Source organism: Serinus canaria, chromosome 9 (genome assembly GCF_022539315.1).
Source record: "Serinus canaria isolate serCan28SL12 chromosome 9, serCan2020, whole genome shotgun sequence".
NCBI lineage: Eukaryota > Metazoa > Chordata > Aves > Passeriformes > Fringillidae > Serinus > Serinus canaria.
This window is the reverse complement of record NC_066323.1, coordinates 8371396-8391778: the sequence shown is the minus strand read 5'-3', so window position 1 is coordinate 8391778 and position 20383 is coordinate 8371396. Positions and strand designations below refer to the sequence as shown.

General features: G+C 60.7%; 1 protein-coding gene and 2 non-coding genes across 9 annotated transcripts; all 3 read left to right on the top strand.

Moving 5' to 3' along the window:
* The first annotated feature begins 747 nt into the window (after nt 1-747).
* Nucleotides 748-19011, top strand: EIF4G1 (eukaryotic translation initiation factor 4 gamma 1). Of its 7 annotated transcripts, none has more exons than XM_030226928.2 (33): nt 748-861; nt 1935-1995; nt 3260-3364; nt 3475-3561; nt 5065-5238; nt 5582-5681; nt 7425-7537; nt 8586-8678; nt 8759-8825; nt 9195-10070; nt 11045-11133; nt 11336-11522; nt 11878-12011; nt 12265-12402; nt 12594-12767; nt 12847-13044; nt 13302-13448; nt 13542-13778; nt 13859-13963; nt 14374-14527; nt 14635-14732; nt 14833-14935; nt 15055-15157; nt 15733-15989; nt 16082-16197; nt 16352-16524; nt 16658-16783; nt 16867-16948; nt 17165-17263; nt 17375-17509; nt 17598-17679; nt 17755-17895; nt 18010-19011. In XM_030226928.2, exons 3-33 carry the CDS (start codon nt 3290-3292, stop codon nt 18189-18191), a joined length of 4845 nt encoding a protein of 1614 aa, XP_030082788.1. In that variant the 5' UTR covers nt 748-861; nt 1935-1995; nt 3260-3289; the 3' UTR covers nt 18192-19011. The 7 variants fall into 7 exon arrangements, with proteins under 7 accessions (XP_030082788.1, XP_030082794.1, XP_030082793.1 ...); XM_030226934.2 differs by having other exon boundaries at nt 3256-3364; nt 12283-12402; XM_030226933.2 differs by having other exon boundaries at nt 3256-3364; nt 15067-15157.
* On the top strand, nt 11178-11254 carry LOC115484001 (small nucleolar RNA SNORD66). Its single transcript, XR_003944758.1, has one exon. It is a non-coding gene; the product is annotated as a small nucleolar RNA SNORD66 (small nucleolar RNA).
* On the top strand, nt 12445-12519 carry LOC115484002 (small nucleolar RNA SNORD66). Its single transcript, XR_003944759.1, has one exon. It is a non-coding gene; the product is annotated as a small nucleolar RNA SNORD66 (small nucleolar RNA).
* Nucleotides 19012-20383: the final 1372 nt, after the last annotated feature.

Here is a 20383-nt window from a genome sequence, read left to right as displayed (position 1 = left end):
AAAGCCCTGCCCTGTTTCCTAAACTGACAATGTCTGGATCCTGCTGTGCCCCAGCTGGGTGAACACGGGAGGCTGTGTCTGGGTGGAAGTGGGGTGGATGCAGGGTCGGGGTAAGGTGCTGCATCCTGCGGGGTGCAGGGTGGGCACCATGTTCCCTGTGGATGTGAGGTGCTGGGTGGGCTCTGGGCAGGTGCAGCTCCTGGCCGGGAGAGGGGTGGGTGCTGGATGGGTGCAAGTCCCGTGTCAGAGCAGACGCTGGGTGGATGTATGTCCCGGGAAGTGCTGGTGCACGAGGAGGCATCATGGATGTGGCCAAGGTTAGATGGAACACGGGTGGATTCCCGCCGGGGCCTATTTCTGGGTGAGGCCGAGTCCCGGTCATGCCAAGCACAGAACGGGTACGAGTGCCGCTGGTGCCGGTCCCTGGGTGGCTGTGGTAGGCGGGTGGTGTCAGGCCCCGGGTAAGTGTGCGTCCCGAACGGTGCCGGTGCCGGGTGCGCCCACTCACCTCGTGACCCCGCACGGGGTGCGCGGCGGCGGGACAGGACGGCGGGCGTGGCTGCCTGCATGGGGCGTAGCCATGCGGACCCCGGCCTCCTCTGGGACGCCAGGGTCTCGCCCCGCCCCGCCACGTGACCGCAGCGGCGGGGCGGGCGCGGCAGCGGCGCAACGTGCGGAGCGGGGGCGGGGCCCGGCGCGGCTCCGGGCGTGGCGGCCCCGCCCCCGCGCGCCCCTCCCCCGCGGCGGCGGCGGGCGCGCGGCCCCGCGGCCCCGCCCCCTGCGCGCGGCACGGCTCCGGAAATGGTCGTGCTGCGCTGCGCTGCGGCTGCGTCGGGCCGCGCGCGCTGAAGGAGACTGAAGGTAACGGGCGGGGGCGGGGCGGGCGCGCGCCCCGCGGGGGGGGTGGGGGGGCGCCGGTACCGGGGCCGCGCGTGCCGCCCTATTCCTCCCCCTTCCCCGGGCTTCGCTTCGCCGGGCCTTGTCGCGCCGCCGCCGCCGCCACCACGTGGGTGCCGCCCCGCCGCCGCCACCCCCTTCCCACGCCCTGTCCCGTGCTTCGGTCCGGTGCTGCGCCGGGCCCCCCGCTCGTCCCGATGGTCCCCACGTCCCGGTGATCCCGCGGCGGCCGCGTCGTTCCGCGCCCACGTGCCGGCCGGTGCGCCCCGCCGCCGCCGCCAGCACCGCACACGTGCTCCCGGCGCCGCGCCCGCCTAGGCCCGGCGCCTCCGCCGCATGCGTTGCGAGCACTGCCGCCCCCGCCCCGCCGCGACCGTCCTCTCGTGCCGCCGCCGGTGCCCGCGGGGCCGCGGTTGCGGCCGGCAGTGACACGTGTCCTTGGCAGAGGCCGCCGCCGCCGCGGGGGGGAGCGGGGCCGCCGGATGCCGCACCGGGCACCGCACCGCGCCCTCCCGCCGCCGTGATGGTGGTGCCGCCGCCCCGGGACGGAGCCGGCCGCAGCTGCCGGTTTGGCCGCCGCCTCGGCCTGGGGGCGAGGCCGCGCTTGGGCCTGGAAGGGCCGGCCTCTCTCGGGCCACCGCCGCGGCCTGTCCCAGCTCGGCCTTCGGTGATTCTTGTCCTGTCCTTCACTCCCCCGTGGGTTCCCGCCTCCCCGGACTGCTGCTCCCGTCCCCCGGCCCCTCACTCGGACCTTGGGTCCTCCCAGACCCCCCCCGGGCAGGGACCCCCCACCCCGTCGGCGGGCCCAGCACAGGCCGCGGCCCGGCCTCTCCCGGCGCAAGAGAGGCGGCCGCGACTCTGATTACAAACAGCCGCGCGGTGCCCCGTTGTCCCCCCGGGACGGAACCCGCATTCCCCGGCCCTGCTGGGCTACCCGGGCCAGTGCGAAGCCGGGGCCAGGCCGGGCTCCCCCCGCGGGGCCCGGCCTGATCTCTCTCTCTCTCTCCCCCCCCCTCCGCCTCCCTCCTCTCTCCCAGTCAGTCGGATGAACGGTCTCTGCAGGCCCGCTCAGCCGGCCCAGGTTTTTCCCGCGGGGGGGTGAGTATCCTGCTCGCTCCCGGTTGTGTCTGGTGGAGGAGACCAGGTCTGGCTGTCCCCGGGTGTCCCTATCCCCTGTGAGACAATCCTCCCCCTCTTTCTAGGGGTGATTGTTCTCAAGGCCTAGCTAAGCTGGCTCAGGTACGGGCTGTCTGTGCCGGGTGGTTGGGTCCCTGGTGAGAAGGGGCCTGAGAGGAGCACTGGGGGGTGCAACCCAGCCCCTGCCACCTCCTAAAACCCTGGCAGGGCCCATCTCCACTGGGGTTGTGGCTTGCGGGATCCCTGGATGGGGTGGCATCCCCGTACCTAGGAGCAGCCCTGGGGGGATTGGGGTGCCCAGTTTCCCAGTGTTGGTGGGACATGTCTGGCAGTGTCCACAGCGGGGCTGGGGGCCGGCAGTGCTGACGCATCCAGGCGTCAGATTACAGGAGGCACCAGGGCTGCTCCCTTGGGTGTCTGGCCGGCAAGGGGCTTGTTGGGTGCCGTGGGGTGCAGGGGACCCCCGGCAGTGTGCGGGGTACTGCCTCTCCTTCCTGCCCTGGTGGCCTTTGCACTGGGGCGAGGAGAGTGGCACTGGCTGCCAAGTCCTTCCTGGGACAGCCGGGAGGGTGTCCAGGCTGCCTGGGTGCTGGCGGTGGCGGGGGGCTGCAGACTCCCCCGGGCAGGGCAGTGGGCAAGAGTGTCCATGGCGTGGGGGGACAAGGGAGCTGCTCCCTGCCTTCCCTGGTAGGCGTTTGTGGTGTACGCTGGGGACCCGGCGCCACCGGCAGGAACAGGTTTGGCCGGCCGGGGGAAGCGTTTAGTAGGTCAGCCGGGGTGGAGCTGGGCATGGCTGACGCCGGGGTGCTGCCGGCCCACCCAGCCCCCTGGAGTTAGTGGTGGCCTAGGTGCTGGTGGCAAATCATGGGTGCTGGTGCCCACTTTCGTGTTGGGCCCATATAGGCTTTGTGGGGTCACCGTGGGTGGATCAGTCTGGTTGGTGGGCATGGCTGGGTTTGGGGCATGATGAGGGGTGTGCTCTGAGGAGCAGACCAGGCTGAGTGACTTGGCAGTACCTACCCTATCTTCTTTGTGGCCCAGTGGGGCAGGAGGAGGGGGTTGGGGGTCCGTGCCTTGGTGGGATGCTGTCTGTGGGGCATGGCTGATGACTGGTAGGCTGTGGGGCTGGGGATTTGCAGATTTTAGGGCTGACGTGGACAGGGGACAGATGCCTGGGATGTTGCCATCTCCAGCTTATGCCCACTGTCCCTGTTCCTGCAGATAGCGAGGGGATCCTTATGCACAACCCCATGAAATGAACAAAGCTCCACAGCCCACAGGAGGAGCCCCGACTGCCCCGCACCCTGCCCCTTCTCCCGGACTGCCGCAGGTAACTGTCCCCTGGGGGGCTCGGCGACCCAGCTGGGGGACCCAGCTTTGCCTCCCCAGCTGGTGCCAAGGGCAGTGGTACCATCTCTTTCCCTCCCTGCCTTCTTCCAGCCGACGTTCCCACCTGGTCAGACGGCACCTGTGGTTTTTAACCCAGCACCGACCTCACAAATGAATACGCCTTCTCAGCCGCGCCAGGTAAGGATTTTGTCCAGAGCTGCAGAGGGTGGTAAGGGGTATCCAGCTGCTTCCTGGCCGAGTAGCCCACACTGCCACGGAACCCAGGGGTGTTAGGAGCAATGTGGTTCCCCTTGGGCCTGGTGTGTGCCTTTGAAGGGGGAATGAGCCCATGATCTGGACCACGACTGCCACCTGAGGACCTCTTGGCCCTGGGGTGGGAGGGCAGGCGCCTCCAATGAGGATGCCCACAGAGTGACTGCTCTTCTCTCCTTCCTCCCCTGCCCCAAACCTCCCTTTCCTCCTCTCAGTTTCCAGCAGGGCCTCGGGCTATTCACCAGCAGGTACTAACCCGCTTCCCCTGCCCTGCATGCTGAACACCCTTCCCTGACACTGCATAGAAACACCCATCTTGGGCATGAAGGGGCTGGGGGAGCATGTGGGGACCCTGGACTCTGGGGACTGGCTGGTCTGGGGAAAGTGTGGGTTGCCTGCTGAGCTTTGGGTAGGTTTCTCTGCAGTGTCTCCCCAGTTCCCTCCTTGCATGAAGCCTGCAGCATGTGGCTGTGCCTGTGCTAACTCCAGCCCAGGCTGTTGCTTCTGCCTGTGCCCTTCCTCATCTTCCTCTTCTTCCCTGCTTTGCTTGGTCTCCCAAGGCCCTGCAGTGGCGTGCAAGGCTCTGGACCTCTATCAGCCCTCTTGTGTGGAGGAGCTGCTGGGGACAGATCTGGTGACATCGTTGGCTGTGCTGTCTGGGAGCTCATCAGACCCATCCCTGCCCCTTGGGAGGTCCCTACAGGGGATCTCAGTATATTTGGGGATCTCAGTATATTTGGGATGTGGGAACAGAGCAAAGGGCTCCCTGACTTCTTGTCCATTCCTCTGCTATCCCTGTCCAAGTGCCAGTAACTCCTGTCTCTCTCTTTCCCCCTTTCCCTCTGTATGCGTGCGCTTGCTAACAGGGAGGATTCAGGTCTCTTCAGGTAACGCTTTCTCCTTGCCCCGGGGGTGCGTGCGTGGACCCTTCCTTGCCCACTCGTTGCTGGGCTGGAGCTGCTGCTCCCGGGGATGCTCTTGCCTGGCAGACGAGCTGGGTCGGGACGAAGCATTGGCCGGGGTGGGAATACGGAGCTCCACATGTTGTCCGGCTCCGGCATGGCGGGACTACAGGTCCCAGCATACACCGCGAACGCCGGGAGCCGGTGCAGAGCACGCTGGGACCCGCCGCCGCCGAGCTGCGTGCGGCCGTGGCCGGCCCCGGGCGCTCGAGCTGCCGGCCCCGGGAGGGCTGGGCCGGGGGCGCGCCGGGCATGAGCTGGGTCGGGTGGACCCAGGCGGCCCCTGCGCAGGTGCGTGGTGATAGGGTGGTGCCGGGGTGGGGGGGGTGGGGGGGTGGCCTCATGGGCTGCCGAGGTGGTGCTGGATCCCGGCAGTGTGGGGGGCCTGATGTCTCCCCCCGTGTGCAGTGGTGGCAGATGAAGGTGCTGGAGCTCCTGCTGACGCTGTGCCCCATCTCTCCCTAAGCATTTCTACCAGAACAGGGCACAGCCTCCTGCCAGTGCGTCCCGCGTGCAGAGTAACACGACGGCTCGGCCCGGCCCTCCTGCCCATGTGTATCCAGCTGCTTCCCAGGTGATGATGATACCCTCCCAGATATCCTACACACCTTCCCAAGGAGCCTATTACATTCCCGGACAGGTGAGGGCTATGCTTTGGGCTCTGTGGGAGGGGGTTGGGATGGGCACTGGTGGGAAGCATTGCCTGGGCTTGGAGCCTGGGTCTGTTTTGGTGGGATGGAAGAGGTCCTGAGACTCTGAGCACCCACTGGTTTGAGCAGGGTGCTGCTGGCTCTGTAGAGAGGTGGCAGGCAGTACTGGTCCCCTCCCCAGCAGTTCTCTGAGGCACCTTGTGTCTAGTCTGTGTCCTGCTCACTGCCCTGGTGTACAACTAGTTCACAGTCAGGTTTGGGGTTACATCAGTGTTTTGGGGGTATGTCTGTGCTCTGCAGGGGACATAACTGACTTATTCTCTTCTATTGCAGGGTCGCTCCACATATGTTGTCCCGACCCAACAGTACCCGGTCCAACCTGGCGCCCCTAGTTTTTACCCTGGAGCCAGCCCCACAGAGTTCGGGACTTACGGTACAGACAGAGGGGTTTCTCTGGTCCCCGGTGCTCTTTCAGTCCCAGCACTTCCCTGTTTTTTTACTCCCCTGGCCTCTGTGTGTCCCTCTGAGCTGAACACAGCTCATTGGGGCTGACTCTGTGACTCCATTGCAGACTGTTTTGGGGGACAGTTGCATGTTGCCCAGCAGCACATCATGTCCCGCTGGTCCATTTGTACCAGTCCAGTCACCCCTGTCCTTTTCCAAATTGGGGCTGTTTAATATTTAACTCTGCTGGCGGAGGGCTGGGGCAGACTTTATCCCCTGCTCCCCCTCACTTGCTGTCAAGGTGGTGAGCAGTTCAGTGCTTGCTGACCCCCCTCAGCTCCTGCTCCCCAGGAGCTGAGCCAGGGTGCTCTGTGCCTGCCCCGTCCTGGTGCTTGGGGAGTGTGATGCGAGCAGCCCCTCCTCCTTCCCCCTGCTGCATGTGGCCACCCAGGCTGTGACTATATTTAGGCTTGGTTGGCCCTGGGAGGCCCAGCAGACACAGAAATGTGAGCCGAGGCCTCCGGCCTGGCCCCAGCACAGCAGCAAAGCATAACCGGGGCAGAGATGGGCTTCTCCTGAGCCAGGTACGTGCCGGGCCTCCCTCGCTCTTGTCTCAGGGCCCAGCCAGCCCCTCAGAGGAGGGAGGTGGCCCCTGGCTGTGGCTGTCTCCTGTGCTTGGGCCAGGACACTGCTTCACCTTTGTGCACTGTGCACAGCCCTGGGACATGGTCTGGGTATCTCTTTGTGGTTCTAGGATGGGTGTACCCCCAGCCTCTGCTTTGGGGCTGCTGTGGCTCTTCCTGGGGAAGCTGGCAGCACTTGCCTCTTGCCCACAGGACTGGTAGGGTGATCCAGCATGGTGTGACCCTTGACAAATGAATCAGATTGGGTCTCCTATCTGGTCCTCAGGGCTAGGCAGCTCAGGGTCTCCTTCCTTCCCCCCATGCCCAGCCCATCCCGACGTGTGAGACCTATTCAGCGTCCCTGTGAGTCCCCTGAGCAAAGGGAGGGTCCCTAACTCAGGGATGAGGCAGTCACCAGAGCACCTTGGTTGACTTTCAGGGTCAGTACAGCAGGGAAGGTGCTGGAGCCAGAGGGAGCCATGACCCAGTTGTGCTTGTCCCAACACACCTGTATCCCTGTGGCACTGCTCTGGGCTGATGCTCATGGATGCCCTGGGAGGAGTGGAGCACCTCTTCAGGGTTGTGCCAGCCCTGGATGGGGTCCAACTCTGCCTCTGTCCCTCAGCACAGCTCCTTCCTCTGGGCTGGGCTCTCCAGGGACTCGGGCTGCACAGGTAGCCTGAGCCCCTCAGCCTGGGTGTGAATGGAGGCTGCCTGGTGCCGCCCTCGGGCTGGTGCTGGCCCTGGGGAGATAAGGGCGCAGGCAGGAAGGCGGCCGCCTGCAGAGCCAGGACGCCTTTACCTGACATGGCCGAGTGTCCAGGCAGGGCTCTTGGTGGTGTGGAGCTGGTGGGCATGGTGGATGCCTGCGGGGCCTAGCTGGGCGTGGGGGTGGCGCGGGGACGCTCTCTGCTTCACAGGGAAGGAATTCGGTCAGGCCTGTCAGGCGGGTTGGGACAATCCAGGCCGGATGCGATGGGGGTTCGCTGCAGAGCAGCAAGGGCTCTCCGGGCTCCTGACAGACCCCTGTGTTTGGGAGATCAGGGAGTCTTCAGGGCAGGCTTGGAGGATCTGGGTTGGCTGGTCTGACGCTCTCTCCTCTCCTTCAGCGGGTGCGTATTACCCGGCGCAGGGGGTGCAGCAGTTCTCAGCGGGGGTCCCCACTGCCCAGGTCATTGTGAGCCAGCAACCACCGATCCCCCCAAAACGAGAACGGAAGACGGTAAGGAGCCATCTGCCTCCAGGCATGGGGGTACTTGTATGAAAGGGTGTGCTCATGTGCAGGAGGGGGGTGGCGTCAGCCCCAGGTGCTGGTGGTGTGTGGGATGGGATGTGGTGCAGCATGCCAGGGAAAAGGGTTGGCACAGGGCTGTGTACCCATGGGCTGGAGGGCTTAGCAAAGGAACTGGGGTACGTGGTGGGTGCTGGCGACCTTGGTCGTCCCGGCGGGCAGCATTGTGCTGAGTCACAGCTCCCAGGAGGGCGGGGGTGCCGCGGCTGCCAACTGCTGTCTGCTCCCGGAGATGCCGGTGCTCAGAGGCCTCGCATGGGGCCTATTTATAGCGGGGAGCCGGGTGGCTGTCGGCATGGCCCTGTACTGGGAGGCAGGGGTTGCCACTGGGAGGTGGGATGCTGGCATTTTCTCAACAGAGATGGGTTGAGCTCTGCACTTGGTGTTCTGGGAGCAGGTCGTGTTCAGAAGATAGAATGAGATTCCTGGCTGCACTTTGCCCTGCGCTGTAGTCCCAGCCAGACCCACATGTACCCCTCCAGTCACCCTGCAGCAGGGTGCCCTGTAGCTTTTGCTGCAGACGTGGGGCACGTGAGGCTGTGGGCATTATAGGGTGTGCCTGGGGTGACACAGAGCTCACTGTGGTTTCTGTGTGCTGAGGCTAGTCCTGTATATTGTCCCCAAAATAGGGGGGTTCTTGCAGCCCTTGTGCCAGCACAGTGATGTATTGGGGTCCTCTCACTTCTAGACATGGGCACTGGCCTGCGGACCTGCTGTCTCCAGCTGCCAGTTGTGATGACTTGCAAGGCCCTGGAACAGGCCATTGTCTGTGGGACACTGTGCCCTCTGGTGAGGGGATGTGACACCCACTGTTCCCCAAACTGCGTGGCCAGGACAGGCACTGCAGTGAATGTGCCTTCCTTTTCCCTTTGGAGAAGGCTGTCCTGTGTGGTGTTGGGCTCATGGAAAAGGGATGGCCCGTGTGTTGTGTCCTGCACTCTGCCAACAGCTTCCCCACTCTGCTTTGATTCTTGGACAGATCCGAATACGAGACCCCAACCAAGGTGGCAAAGACATTACAGAAGAAATTATGTCTGGAGCAAGGACCTCATCCACCCCCACCCCTCCACAGGTAAGTGGACCCTCTGACTTCGCAGCTGCGGCAGAGGGAAGTGCACATGGCCCTGTTTAACTCCCTCTTTGTCCCCTCAGGCTGGAAGCGGTTTGGAGCCCCAGGCCAATGGAGAGACCCCTCATGTAGCAGTTATTGTCCGGCCCGGTAAGTGCCCATGCCAGTGCTGGGTGTGCCAGCTGGCATGGCTGCAGCAAGGTTCCCTGGTGTTGGCACTGCAGGATATGATACACCAGCCCCACTGTTTCTTGCTTCTCTTGATGCTTGTGGGGTCAGAGGCCATCCCTGCATACCTGGGGACGTGTGTCCCCTTGTTGGATCCAGGAGAGTTTACGGGGGCTGTATACTCATCTCAGCTGTCCTCTGGGCACTGGAGGACCCCTGTTGTCCCCATCCCCCATTTGTGATGTGGCTTGGCACATCTGTCCGTATGTCTCCTGAAGATAAAGGGATGTGGGGAGGAATGTGGGATGAGCAGGGAATCAGAGTCATCCATGAATGCCATCTACCTTGCAGATGACCGCCCGAAGCCTGCACTGGTGGTGAGCAAGCCTGTCTCCCTGGAGCCCAGCAAGTCGGCATCCCCGTCTCCTCCCCCTCCCCTGATCCCTGAGGTGGAGCCCGTGGTGCTCTCGCCCGTGACGCTGGTGCCAATGGAGCCTCCTGTGGACACGGACACGAAAGCGGAGCAGGGCGAGGCGCCACCTGACCCGCAAAAGACGTTAAGCGCCATCACTACAGTGCCAGGGGCTGCGGAGCTGCCCCTTGTGCCCACACCCAACATGGACATGGTGGCTGCGGAGGAGGAGGAGGAAGAGGAGGTTACTGTTTCCCTCCCGGAGCCTACCCTGCAGGAGCCTGTGCCCCCTGAGGTGCCGCTGGTGCCCGTTGTTCCCTCGATTCCAGTTGTGCCCCTGGTGCCAGCTGCATCGTCGCCACCACCTGTTGTACCACAGGCCCCTGAAGCGCCTGCCAAACCTGCCTCCCCCAGCCCCCCACCACCCCGGGAAGAGCCCTGCCCCGAGCCCACCGCTGAGGCCAATGGGGTTTTGGAGGAGACGTCTGAGACAGTCCCTGAGGCGCCCGTGTGCCAGCCAGTGCCGGTCTCTGAGCCGGTGCCTGTGCCCACCCTGGACTCCCCCGTTGCTCAGCCTGAAGAGCTGCCCCTGCCCAATGGTGTGGAGGGCACCAGCAAAGTGGAGCCGAGTGAGGAGCAGCCCGAGTCAGATGTCAGTCCCATCTCAGAGCCTGAGGAGCCAGCCCAGCCTGGCACCCCTGCCTCCCCACCTGCAGAGGAGGAGGAGGAAGAGAGTGAAGGCCCTGGTGAGACCCAGGAGCGAAGCTTGAGCCCAGCCCCTGCCCCTTCTCAGATCTCTGAGGCGACCGCACAAGGTTGGGAATGCTGGGCTGCAGGGTGCTCCAGGGTGGGTGTTGGGTCATGGGGGGCATCACATGGCATGAGGTACAGGGAGGATGTTGGCGAAGGAGATGTGGTAAGGGGTACAGGATGTGTAGGTATGGGATGCTGAGAGGGATAAGGTGTCTGTGGATGGTGGGATCAGAGATATGCCTGGGGAGTACATCTATGTGGTGATGTATGGGGTGGGTATAGAGGGCTGTGGTGGGGGGGGGGGAATGTCACGGGGAATGGGAGTGTGTTTTATATGATGTTTTACGCAGGGGTGTAGGGTGATGTATCAGGGTTGTATCTGAGAATTGTCTCCAGTCATTGAGGACACTGGGAGGTGGCAGATTGGCAGGGAAGATGTAGGGCATGCTATGTAGGGGTATGCAAGTACACAGGGGTGATTGAGGAAACTGGGGTGCCCTGGGGATGTGTTGGGGTTTCTCTTTTTTTTCTTTAAGCATCCTACACAGGAGTGTTGGGGTTACATGGGAGTGATGGGGAAGATGGGTTCACAGGATTTGCTTATATAGAGTGTCTTGGGCAGGGACACAGGGGTGCTCTAGGAGGGCACCCTCAGGGCCAGATAAATTTCTGGGGAGCACGTGTATGGGCTGGTGTATAGGGGTGCCAGGGAGGGGTGTGTGTATGGGAGCAGAGATTTGTGTGGGAGTGTCCCTATAAGGGCTGCCTGTAGAGCAGTGTCTGCAGGGATCCTCTGACAGGATGGGGAGCACACACTAGGGCAGTGGTGTGGATGGGAGGCTTCAATGAGGCTCGAGGTAAATCGGGATGTGTTTGGGGAAGAGGGCTGTTATGGGGTGGCAGGACCACATCCCTGTGGCTCCATCTTGAAGCTCACTTGCTGTTACTGGGGCCTTGCTGGTGACGCCATAGCTAGTGTCAGGGTGCTGGAGACTGGGAGAGTTCCTGTCTTTCACCTTCCTGCCTCTCCTACCAGTCGCCATGTCGGTGCCAAAGAAGAAACGAAGGATGAAGGAGCTGAACAAGAAGGAGGCAGTAGGTGATTTGCTGGATGCCTTTAAAGAGGTGAGTGTCCTGGGGTGTCTGGGGATCACCTTGTGTCCCATCTCCTCCTGTGATGAACTCTGCTTTGTGCCATCGTGTCTGGGCCACTGATACTCTGTGATGGTAATGAGGATCTGAGGTGGGATGGACACCGAGGAGTGGGGTGAAGGGAACAGGAACAGGCTTGAGTGGGTGACTGCTGTCCCTGTCCCCTCTGCTGCAGTCTCAGACTGGTGATAGTGCCTCGGAGGCGGAGAACAAGCCCCCCGTGTCTGCCCCTGCCAGTGAAGCAGAGGACGTGGCTCCTGCCCGTCCACAGGAGGAGTCGGAAGAGACGTGGGAGGAGAAGGAAGACAAGTTGGCCCCGGAGAAGGGCAAGGCTGCTGGCCAGAAGTATGGCTACAAGGAAGGTGAGCTGGGCACAGTCCTCTGCTGGCAGCCACCACCTCTGGACCCAGCAGTGGGGAAGATGTGGGTGGCATGGTCCCTGTGTCTTAAATTGCACATTCTCCTCCCATCTTGTCCCCAAGCTTGGCATGGGGAACAGAGTTCCCAGCACAAGGGTCTTGGCAGGAGGCAGGGACCTGGTGGAATCAGGCTTTCTAAGCATGCACGGTTATGCTCATAGTGTACCAGCTTGGGACAGTTCTGTGGTTGTCTATATCTCACATCTCTTGTCCCTATGTGGACCCAGACCCACCACAGCTCAGGGTGGAGAATATGGGACAGGCCATATCAGAGTGTCCCTCTTGCCCCCCATTGCAGAGCAATGGAAGCCATTGAACCCTGAAGAGAAGAAGCGATATGATCGGGAATTCCTGCTGGGCTTCCAGTTCATCTTTGCCAGCATGCAGAAGCCTGAGGGGCTGCCCCAGATCACAGATGTGGTGTTGGACAAGGTCGGTGCGGCCCTGGAAATTGGGAAATTGTGGGTGGTGGTTAGGTGGGGATCTGGCTCCTCTTTGTGCCTTGTGACAGTGGGGCAGGGACTTAGTTTTGTGCTCAGGGTTCTGTTGCTGCATCTGCAGTGACCCTTGAGCCTGGGTTTGGTGGGTGTGGGGACACCTCTGGGGCCTTTTTTCCAGTTCCTTGTCCCGGCGCTGAGGCTGGGGGATGGATCCGTCCCGCTCCTCCGCCCCCGGGCATCCTCAGCCGTGTGTACCTTCGCAGGCCAACAAGACCCCACTGCGGGCAATTGACCCTATCCGCATCAGTGGCATGAACTGCAGCCCTGACTTCACCCCCTCCTTCGCCAACCTTGGCCGGCCTGTCATGGGCAACCGGGGCCTGGTGAGTATCTCCTCACTTCATTCCTGCCATCCTGCTCTACCTCTCTGTGATGATCAAGCTTTTGAGCCGCTGTGTCTGGGCCACTGATGTCCATGATGGAGTTGAGGATCTGAGTAGGTGGACTGGGGACTTCTGGGAGCCAGCTCATGTGCTCCTAGAGCAGAGAGCTGAGTTTCTTCTCCATGTGTCAGCCCTCAGGGTTGGGTCCCCGCCGCTCCCAGCCAAGTCAGAGGAAGGAGCCCCGCAAAATCATTGCTACTGTGACCCTCAATGAGGATGTCAAGCTGAACAAGGCCGAGAAGGCCTGGAAACCCAGCAGCAAACGTGCTTCCGAGGAGGAGGATCCTGAGAATATCAAGACACAGGTGGGAGCTGGGGTGGGCAGGCAGTCACAGGGCCTGGGGGAAGGGTGCCCAGCTCTTGCTGACCCTGCTGCCCTTGCAGGAACTGCTCCGCCGTGTCCGCAGCATCCTCAACAAGCTGACACCCCAGATGTTCCAGCAACTGATGAAGCAGGTGATGGAGTTGTCCATCGACACGGAGGAGCGGCTCAAGGGTGTCATCGACCTCGTCTTCGAGAAGGCCATCTCGGAGCCAAACTTCTCTGTTGCCTATGCTAACATGTGCCGTTGCCTTATGGGGGTGAGCAGAAGCTGGGTGGTCTCCTGTTGAGCAGGCAAGGTTTTTTTGGCCATTTCATCTGGGCTTAGTAGTGTGCAGGTCCTTCCATGTGGAGTGAGGAAACTGGGGTGTGTGTATGGAGGACCATGTTCAGAGTCTCAGCGGGGCATTACAGTGTTGTAGGGTGGCTTTTCCCTGATTTGAGTAGTGCCACCTTAGTTGCCCAGTTTTTGGGGGAGACACAACTCATGGGTTCTGCATTGCATCTCTCCCTGCAGCTTAAAGTGCCCACAACAGACAAGCCCACAGTGACTGTGAACTTCCGCAAGCTGCTGCTCAACCGCTGCCAGAAGGAGTTTGAGAAGGACAAGGATGATGATGAGATCTTTGAGAAGCGGCAGAAGGAGATGGATGATGCCAGTGCTGTGAGTTGTGGTGGGAGTCTACTCTGAGGGCTGGCGTGGGTGTCCTTGGGTTGACTCTAGACACTGAACTGGCCTGCTGTGCTTTTTGTGCAGCCCGAGGAGAAGGCGCGTATGAAGGATGAGCTGGAGGAGGCGCGGGACAAGGCCCGACGACGATCCCTGGGCAACATCAAGTTCATTGGAGAGCTCTTCAAACTGAAGATGTTGACGGAGGCCATTATGCATGACTGTGTGGTGAAGCTGCTCAAAAACCATGATGAAGAGTCTCTTGAGTGCCTTTGCCGCCTGCTTACGACTATTGGCAAGGACTTGGACTTCGAGAAAGCCAAGGTACTCCTCGCCCTGCCCTACCTTGCTTGCACTTCTCTTGCCTTTAGGAGGAATGTGACCATGGCTCTGTCCCTCTATAGCCCAGGATGGACCAGTACTTCAATCAGATGGAGAAGATCATCAAAGAGAAAAAGACATCATCCCGAATCCGTTTCATGCTGCAGGATGTGATTGACCTAAGACGGGTAAGGCTGATGGAATGCAATTGCCTGTGGACTGTCCTCCATCTGCTGCTTGGTCCCTTGGAGCTGCTGGCCCATGTCCTTTGAGTGCCAGCAATCCATGTGTCCCCTCTAGGAGAGAGGTGGGTATGTGAGCTGTGGCCAGCCCCAGAGACACCATGCTAGCCCCTGCTCTTGGTTATCATGGTAGTGGTAGTGGGCACACAGTAATTGGCGGCTGTTTAATGCAGGGGGGCTCTGGAACCTGAGCCTTTTTGTGCCAAAAGCTGCCACAACACATGGAGAGTGGTGATGGCCCAGGCAGGAGACCAACCTGAGACTTTAAAAGTGGGGTGGCTGGGAAGGGGGAATCCCTTTCCCTCCACCTTTCAGCCATCTCAGTTCCCTCTTCCCTCCTTCCCTGCCCTCTGCAGAATAGCTGGGTGCCGCGGCGAGGAGACCAGGGCCCCAAAACCATCGATCAGATCCACAAGGAAGCAGAGATGGAGGAGCATCGAGAACACATCAAAGTGCAGCAGCTCATGTCAAAGGACAAGAGGAGAGGACCCCCTGGGCCATCCTCTGGTGGTGAGTGTCTGGGCTTGGGGACACTTGAGTTTGCTAGGAGTGGGTTGCTCCTGCTGGACTCTGCTCAGGGCTGGTCTGCACCTTATGACTGTCCGTCTTGTGCTCAGGACGCAGTAGCCTGGTTGCAGATGATGGCTGGAACACGGTGCCCATCAGCAAGGGCAACCGGCCCATTGATACCAGCCGGTTAACGAAGATCACCAAGGTGAGTCTGGGGGATGCGGTGGGGCAGCTGAGCTGGCTGCCTGGCCTGGGTCATGCCTTGGTGGGGGATCACGCCTGACTGTCTCTCTCTCTACCTGCAGCCTGGATCCATTGACTCCAATAACCAGCTCTTTGCACCAGGTGGGCGGCTGAGCTGGGGCAAAGGCAGCAGCGGAGGATCTGGCGCGAAGCCCGCAGATTCAGGTAGGTAGTGTGGGACTGGCTGGGTGCTGTGGGACAGAGTGGGAGGGATGATCCTTCCCCTGGCAGTTCCTCTACCAGGGAGTTGCCGAACTCTGAGACTTCCCTCTTTTCACGCCCAGCATCTGATTCAGGGCGACCAGCCACGAGCACCTTGAACCGCTTCTCAGCGCTCCAGCAGTCAATGCCTGCCGAGAGCCCAGAGTCCCGCCGTGTGGTGCAGAGGTGAGGGGGCCAGCCCTGCCTTGGTGGATGGGTGTGTGGGGTTGAGGGAGAGCCCCTGATTGAGTCTTGTGGTTGATCAGTGTGTATGCAAGTTGCAGTATCAAGGCCCCTGTGGCAAGCTCAGAGTCAGTGGTGAATCCTTGTGGCAAGGAAGGTTGACATCACCCTGGGTGTCCTCCTTATTTTTTAGCACTTGGGTGACCACCCTGGGTGCTTGGTCTGGCCTGGGGGTCCTTGGATAGACATGAATGGGTGGGAGCGTGAGGTCCCCCAAAAAAGCTGGAGTTTGGATTTGTTTGGGAGAAGAGGAAAACAAAGGGAGTCTTTGCCACAGTTTGCGTCAGAAGGAAGGTGTGGGTAGGACAAAGGCAGGCAGTGCTCGGCCATGCCAAAGAGCAGAGTGAAAGGAAAAGGGTATGAGTTGGAACACGGGAGAAATAGGGAAAAAGTTTTCCCTCAAGAATGGTCAAGTGCTAAAAGAGGCGAGGATTGGAGTGGCACGCTTTACAGAGCTCTACAGTCTGGGGTCAGGGAGGGTGGTGATGGGTTCTTCACACTGTGTGTCTTTCTCCCAGGAGCAGCTCCAGCCGTGACAGGTCAGAGAAGGCTGGGGACAGAGGGGACCGGGAGTCACGTTCGGAGAAGGGCAGTGACCGTCTAGAGCGTCTTGACCGGGGGGAGAGAGTAGACAGGAACAGGTCTGCCCTCACCAAGAGGAGCTTCAGCAAAGAGACAGAGGACAGGAGCCGAGAACGGGAGAAGCAGGGTGGCCCTGAGGCCGTGCGCAAGGCTGCGAGCATGACGGAGGAACGGGACCGGAGCCGAGAGACCAGTGAGCTGGGGAGGGGCGATACCCCAGGGTCTAGCTGCACCTGCAGCTCTGCCTGTCCCAGGTGATGCCTGATCCTTGCTCTTCTCTTGCAGTTAAACAAGAGCCAGCACCTCCTGCAACATCCACCAAGCCCGCACTGTCGGAAGAGGAACTAGAGAAGAAATCCAAGGCGATCATAGAGGAATACCTGCACATCAATGACATGAAGGTGAGAGAAGAGGGTGGCCATGTTCCTCTGACATGCCATATGCTTCCCTCCCTGTGTGGTTGCACTGTTGGGCGGGGTTCTAGTGGTGCCTGGATGTGGAAGGGGGGAACCAGAGTTGGCTGTAGGGCAGTACTGACCCCCCTTTTCCCTGCAGGAGGCCCTGCAGTGTGTGCAGGAGCTGGGCAGCCCCTCCTCGCTCTACATCTTTGTGCAAAATGGCATCGAGTCCACGCTGGAGAGGAGCACCATCTCCCGTGAGCACATGGGAGCCCTGCTCTGCCAGCTGGTGAAGGCAGGCACGCTCTCCAAGGAGCAGTACTACAAAGGGTGAGGGGCTGGGGCAGCCTGGCTTTGAATTTGGCCCTGCCTTGAGTAGGACTCAACACTTGGACATCTTGAGGTCCCTCCTAGCCAAGGGTACGGGGACTGCTGGATCCCAACAGCTCCCTCTGCTCTTCAGGCTGCGGGAGATCTTGGAGATTGCAGAGGACATGGAGATTGACATCCCACACATCTGGCTGTACCTGGCTGAGCTCATCACACCCATCCTGCAAGAGGAAGGCATCCCCATGGAGGAGCTGTTCAGGTGAGGGCTGTGTTCCTCAGCAGGGCTGGCACAGGAGTTCTCCTTGGGGCAGGTGGCTCACTCAGGTCTCTTGTGCTCCACAGGGAGATCACAAAGCCCCTGGTGCCCATTGGGAAGGCCACCACGCTGCTGGTCGAGGTGCTGGGCTTGTTGTGCAAGGGCATGGTAAGTGCATGGGGCTTGTGGCTGCTGGCTGCAGTCTCTAGGACTAGCATCCTGCTTGGGTGCCAGGTGGGGATTGAAGCCCCCTGCCACAAGAGAGGATGGTGAGGGGCATCCCTCTCAGTGTCTGGGTCATGGGGCTGTCATGGGAAAACCACAGCATCTTCCTCCCTGGAGATGGAGGGCATCCTGTGCTGATGCTGACTTTCTGTCCCACAGGGCCAGAAGACCGCAGGAAAGCTGTGGCGGGATGGGGGCCTGAGCTGGAAGGAATTCCTGCCTGAGGACCAGGATGTCAACAAATTTGTCACAGAGCAGGTGGGGGCTTGGTGGCAGCAAGGACAGAAGTGGGCTGGGCAGACCTTGGGCTGTGTGAGAGTGGCACTCCCCTGTGCTGCCTTCAACAGCTCTGTCTGCCTGCTTCCCCAGAAATTGGAGTACACAATGGGGGACAGCTCAGACATGCCAAGCCACAAGGAGCTGACCTCAGAGGAGCTGTGCAAGCAAATGGACAAACTGCTGAAGGAGAACCCAGACAACCAAAGAATATACGACTGGATTGAGGTGAGGGTGGGGACACAATGCCTGAGTGTCTGGAGGCTCCCTCTTGGCTCCCTCTCCAGCTCACAATCCTTTACCCTCCCCCCACTAGGCCAACCTGAGTGAGCAGCAGGTCTCGTCCAACACGTTTATCAGGGCCCTGATGACGTCTGTGTGCCACTCGGCCATTGTCTGTGAGTACCAGGGTGAGGTGGGAGCTGTGGGGGTGCCCCTGCCTACGCTGCCCCTCTCACATCTGTCCCCTGCAGTTGAGAACCCGTACCGCGTGGACTCCACGGTCATCCGCAGCCAAGCCAAGCTGCTCCAGAAGTACCTGCGGGATGAGCAGAAGGAGCTCCAGGCACTCTATGCCCTGCAAGCCTTGGTGGTGAAGTTGGACCAGCCTCCCAGTGAGTATCGTGGGTGTGGGTGGGTCAAGGAGAGAGTGGCAAAGGTGTCCCCACCCCAGCAGGGTGGCCGGTGGCTGGCGAATAGCAGAGGTTCCCCTTTGTCCCCCACCCCAGACCTGCTGCGGATGTTCTTTGATGCCCTCTACGATGAGGATGTCATCAAGGAGGAGGCTTTCTACAAGTGGGAGTCCAGCAAGGACCCGGCTGAGCAGCAGGGCAAAGGGGTGGCTCTCAAATCGGTGACAGCCTTTTTCACCTGGCTCCGGGAAGCTGAGGATGAGTCGGACAACAACTGAGCAGCTGTGAGGAGGAGGAGGAGGAGGAAGGGGGGAGAGAGAGTGGGGCACCCTGGGGAGTGACTCCATCCCTTCCCACCCCCGGCCCCCACGGACTTGTTGATGCCAGGGCTGAGGGACCTGCTGTGCCCCTTACTGCCCCCCTCTCTTTTTTTCGGTTCTCCTCTCTCTTCTTCCTCTGTCCTGGTTCTGTTTGTAAGGCCTGTACGAGTTTGTCATGATGATAATAAACAGATGCTGACTGAGGCGGTGGCTGCCATGGGTCCCCTTGGGGACCCTCCTTGCCCCCCTCCCAGTGCAGGCACACCGGGTCTCTGGGAGTGGGGCAGAGCACCCCTAGATTCTTGTCATGGAGAGGGGGGGATGGGATGGGGACATATCTCTCCCCTCCTCTCCCTCCTCCTCTTTCTCCTTCCCACTTCTTGATGAAATATAGAGAGATTATATATATATAAACTTATTAAATTTGGTTTGGGGACAGGAGCGTGATTTCTCCCCCTCCCCTGTCCTCTCTCTATTCCTCCATCACTGCCTGGACCCCCTCCCCTCTATGGTTTTTAAATTTTAAATATAAATCATTCCCCCCCCAGCTCCTGCTCTGACACCTGGGGAGGGTGCCGGGGAGGAGGGGGGGTGGTCCCTTCTCTCTGGGCCAGGCTGAGTCCCTTCCACGACCCCAAAAGCCCCCATCCTCCTCCCAAACGTTTAAGGCCACAATTGGGCAAGCGACAGGGCGGCCCCCTCATCCGCGTCCCCTGTATTTATAGAGCGACGGATGTGACGAGCCGCATGTGTAATTATTAAAACAAGGATTCAATTACTGGTCACGTGAATTTGTAAATAATTTTTTTTTGCCTTTTTTTTTTTTTTTTCTTTATGGAGTATTTAATTGAAGATTTAAAGGCATCTTTTCACCTTAAAACTGGAAATAAAAGAACATTGCTAAATAATGCCCCGTGTGCCGCTGTTGCCGCCCCCCCTCCCATGTCCTTTGTTGCCTGGGCTGGTGTGGGGGTGCCAGCCTTGAACATGGGTGAGGACCAGACTCCCCTGTCACTGCAAGGCAGGTAGGTACTCCCTGCTCCAGGGTTGGAAGGGTGGCAAGGGGGTTGGATGTGCCTGGAGCCAAGCACCCTGGACTCCCCTTGCTGGCACTGCCTGCCACAGTGTCTCTGGAGGTGGAAGAGACAACCCTGCCAGCAGCCTGGCTGTGGAGCAGAGCCCTGATGTCCCCAAATGTTCCTTTTTGCACAGGCATGAGTGGCAGAACCTGTGTAGTCTCCTTGGGGCAGGAGATGGGAGGTGTTGTGCCAGGTACCCCCTACACCTTCCAATGTGGGAGGGCCTTTTTCTGTCAAACCCTTCTGGCCTTGTCTTGCAGTTGGAGTGGAGATGGGGCACAGCTGGCCCCTGCTGGGGTTCCCCTGCGGGGTATCCCTGCTGGGAACAGAGGCTGGTCCCCTTTGGGACTGGAGGCTGGTCTTTGCTGCCTTGGGCAGCCTCTTGCTGAGTCACCCTGGCCATGGCCCAGAGGGTACAGAATAATTAACCGGAGGCTGTTCCCCAGATTAGAGGCTGATCTGTCTGAGCTGCAGCCCTGGCATCACTAATGCTGGGAAGCATTTGGCAGGGAAAAGCCTCGGGATGGGGACTGGACAGGAACTCCCCCTGACTGGGAATGAGTGAGTAAGGAGGGAGGGAGGCCCTTGGAGCTGTTTTGGTAACCTGCTTGCCGAGGGGAAGAGGGTGGCATCCCAGCAGTGCCCTCCTGTGCCAGGGAAAAGGTACCACAGCATTAATTGCCGTCAGTAGGTTTCAGAATGAGCACGGGTTCACCATCAGCCTGGCCCTCAGCGCTGGCCTGCATCTCCTGCAGGGGCCGTTGCTGTCAGATGTGATGTTCCAAAGGCTGCACACACCTGTCCCCAGCCCACTTCCATGGGGGTGGGAGGCTGTATGCTCCCACCCGCACCAGCAGGCCCTCGGGGCAGGGTAGGGGCAGGCAGGTCGGGCTCAAGGGTGCCCTGTTTCTTCAGGGTCTCAGCCCTTGTCCCCCGGGGGGTGTACGGGGGCCGGGGCCGGGAGGGGCGGCGCTGTCCGCGGTGCTGGCACGGCGCTCTCCGCGGTGGCCGGCCTTCTTCCCCTCCTCCTCAGCCCCCTCCTCTTCCTCCGTCCATCCTCCTCCTCTCCGC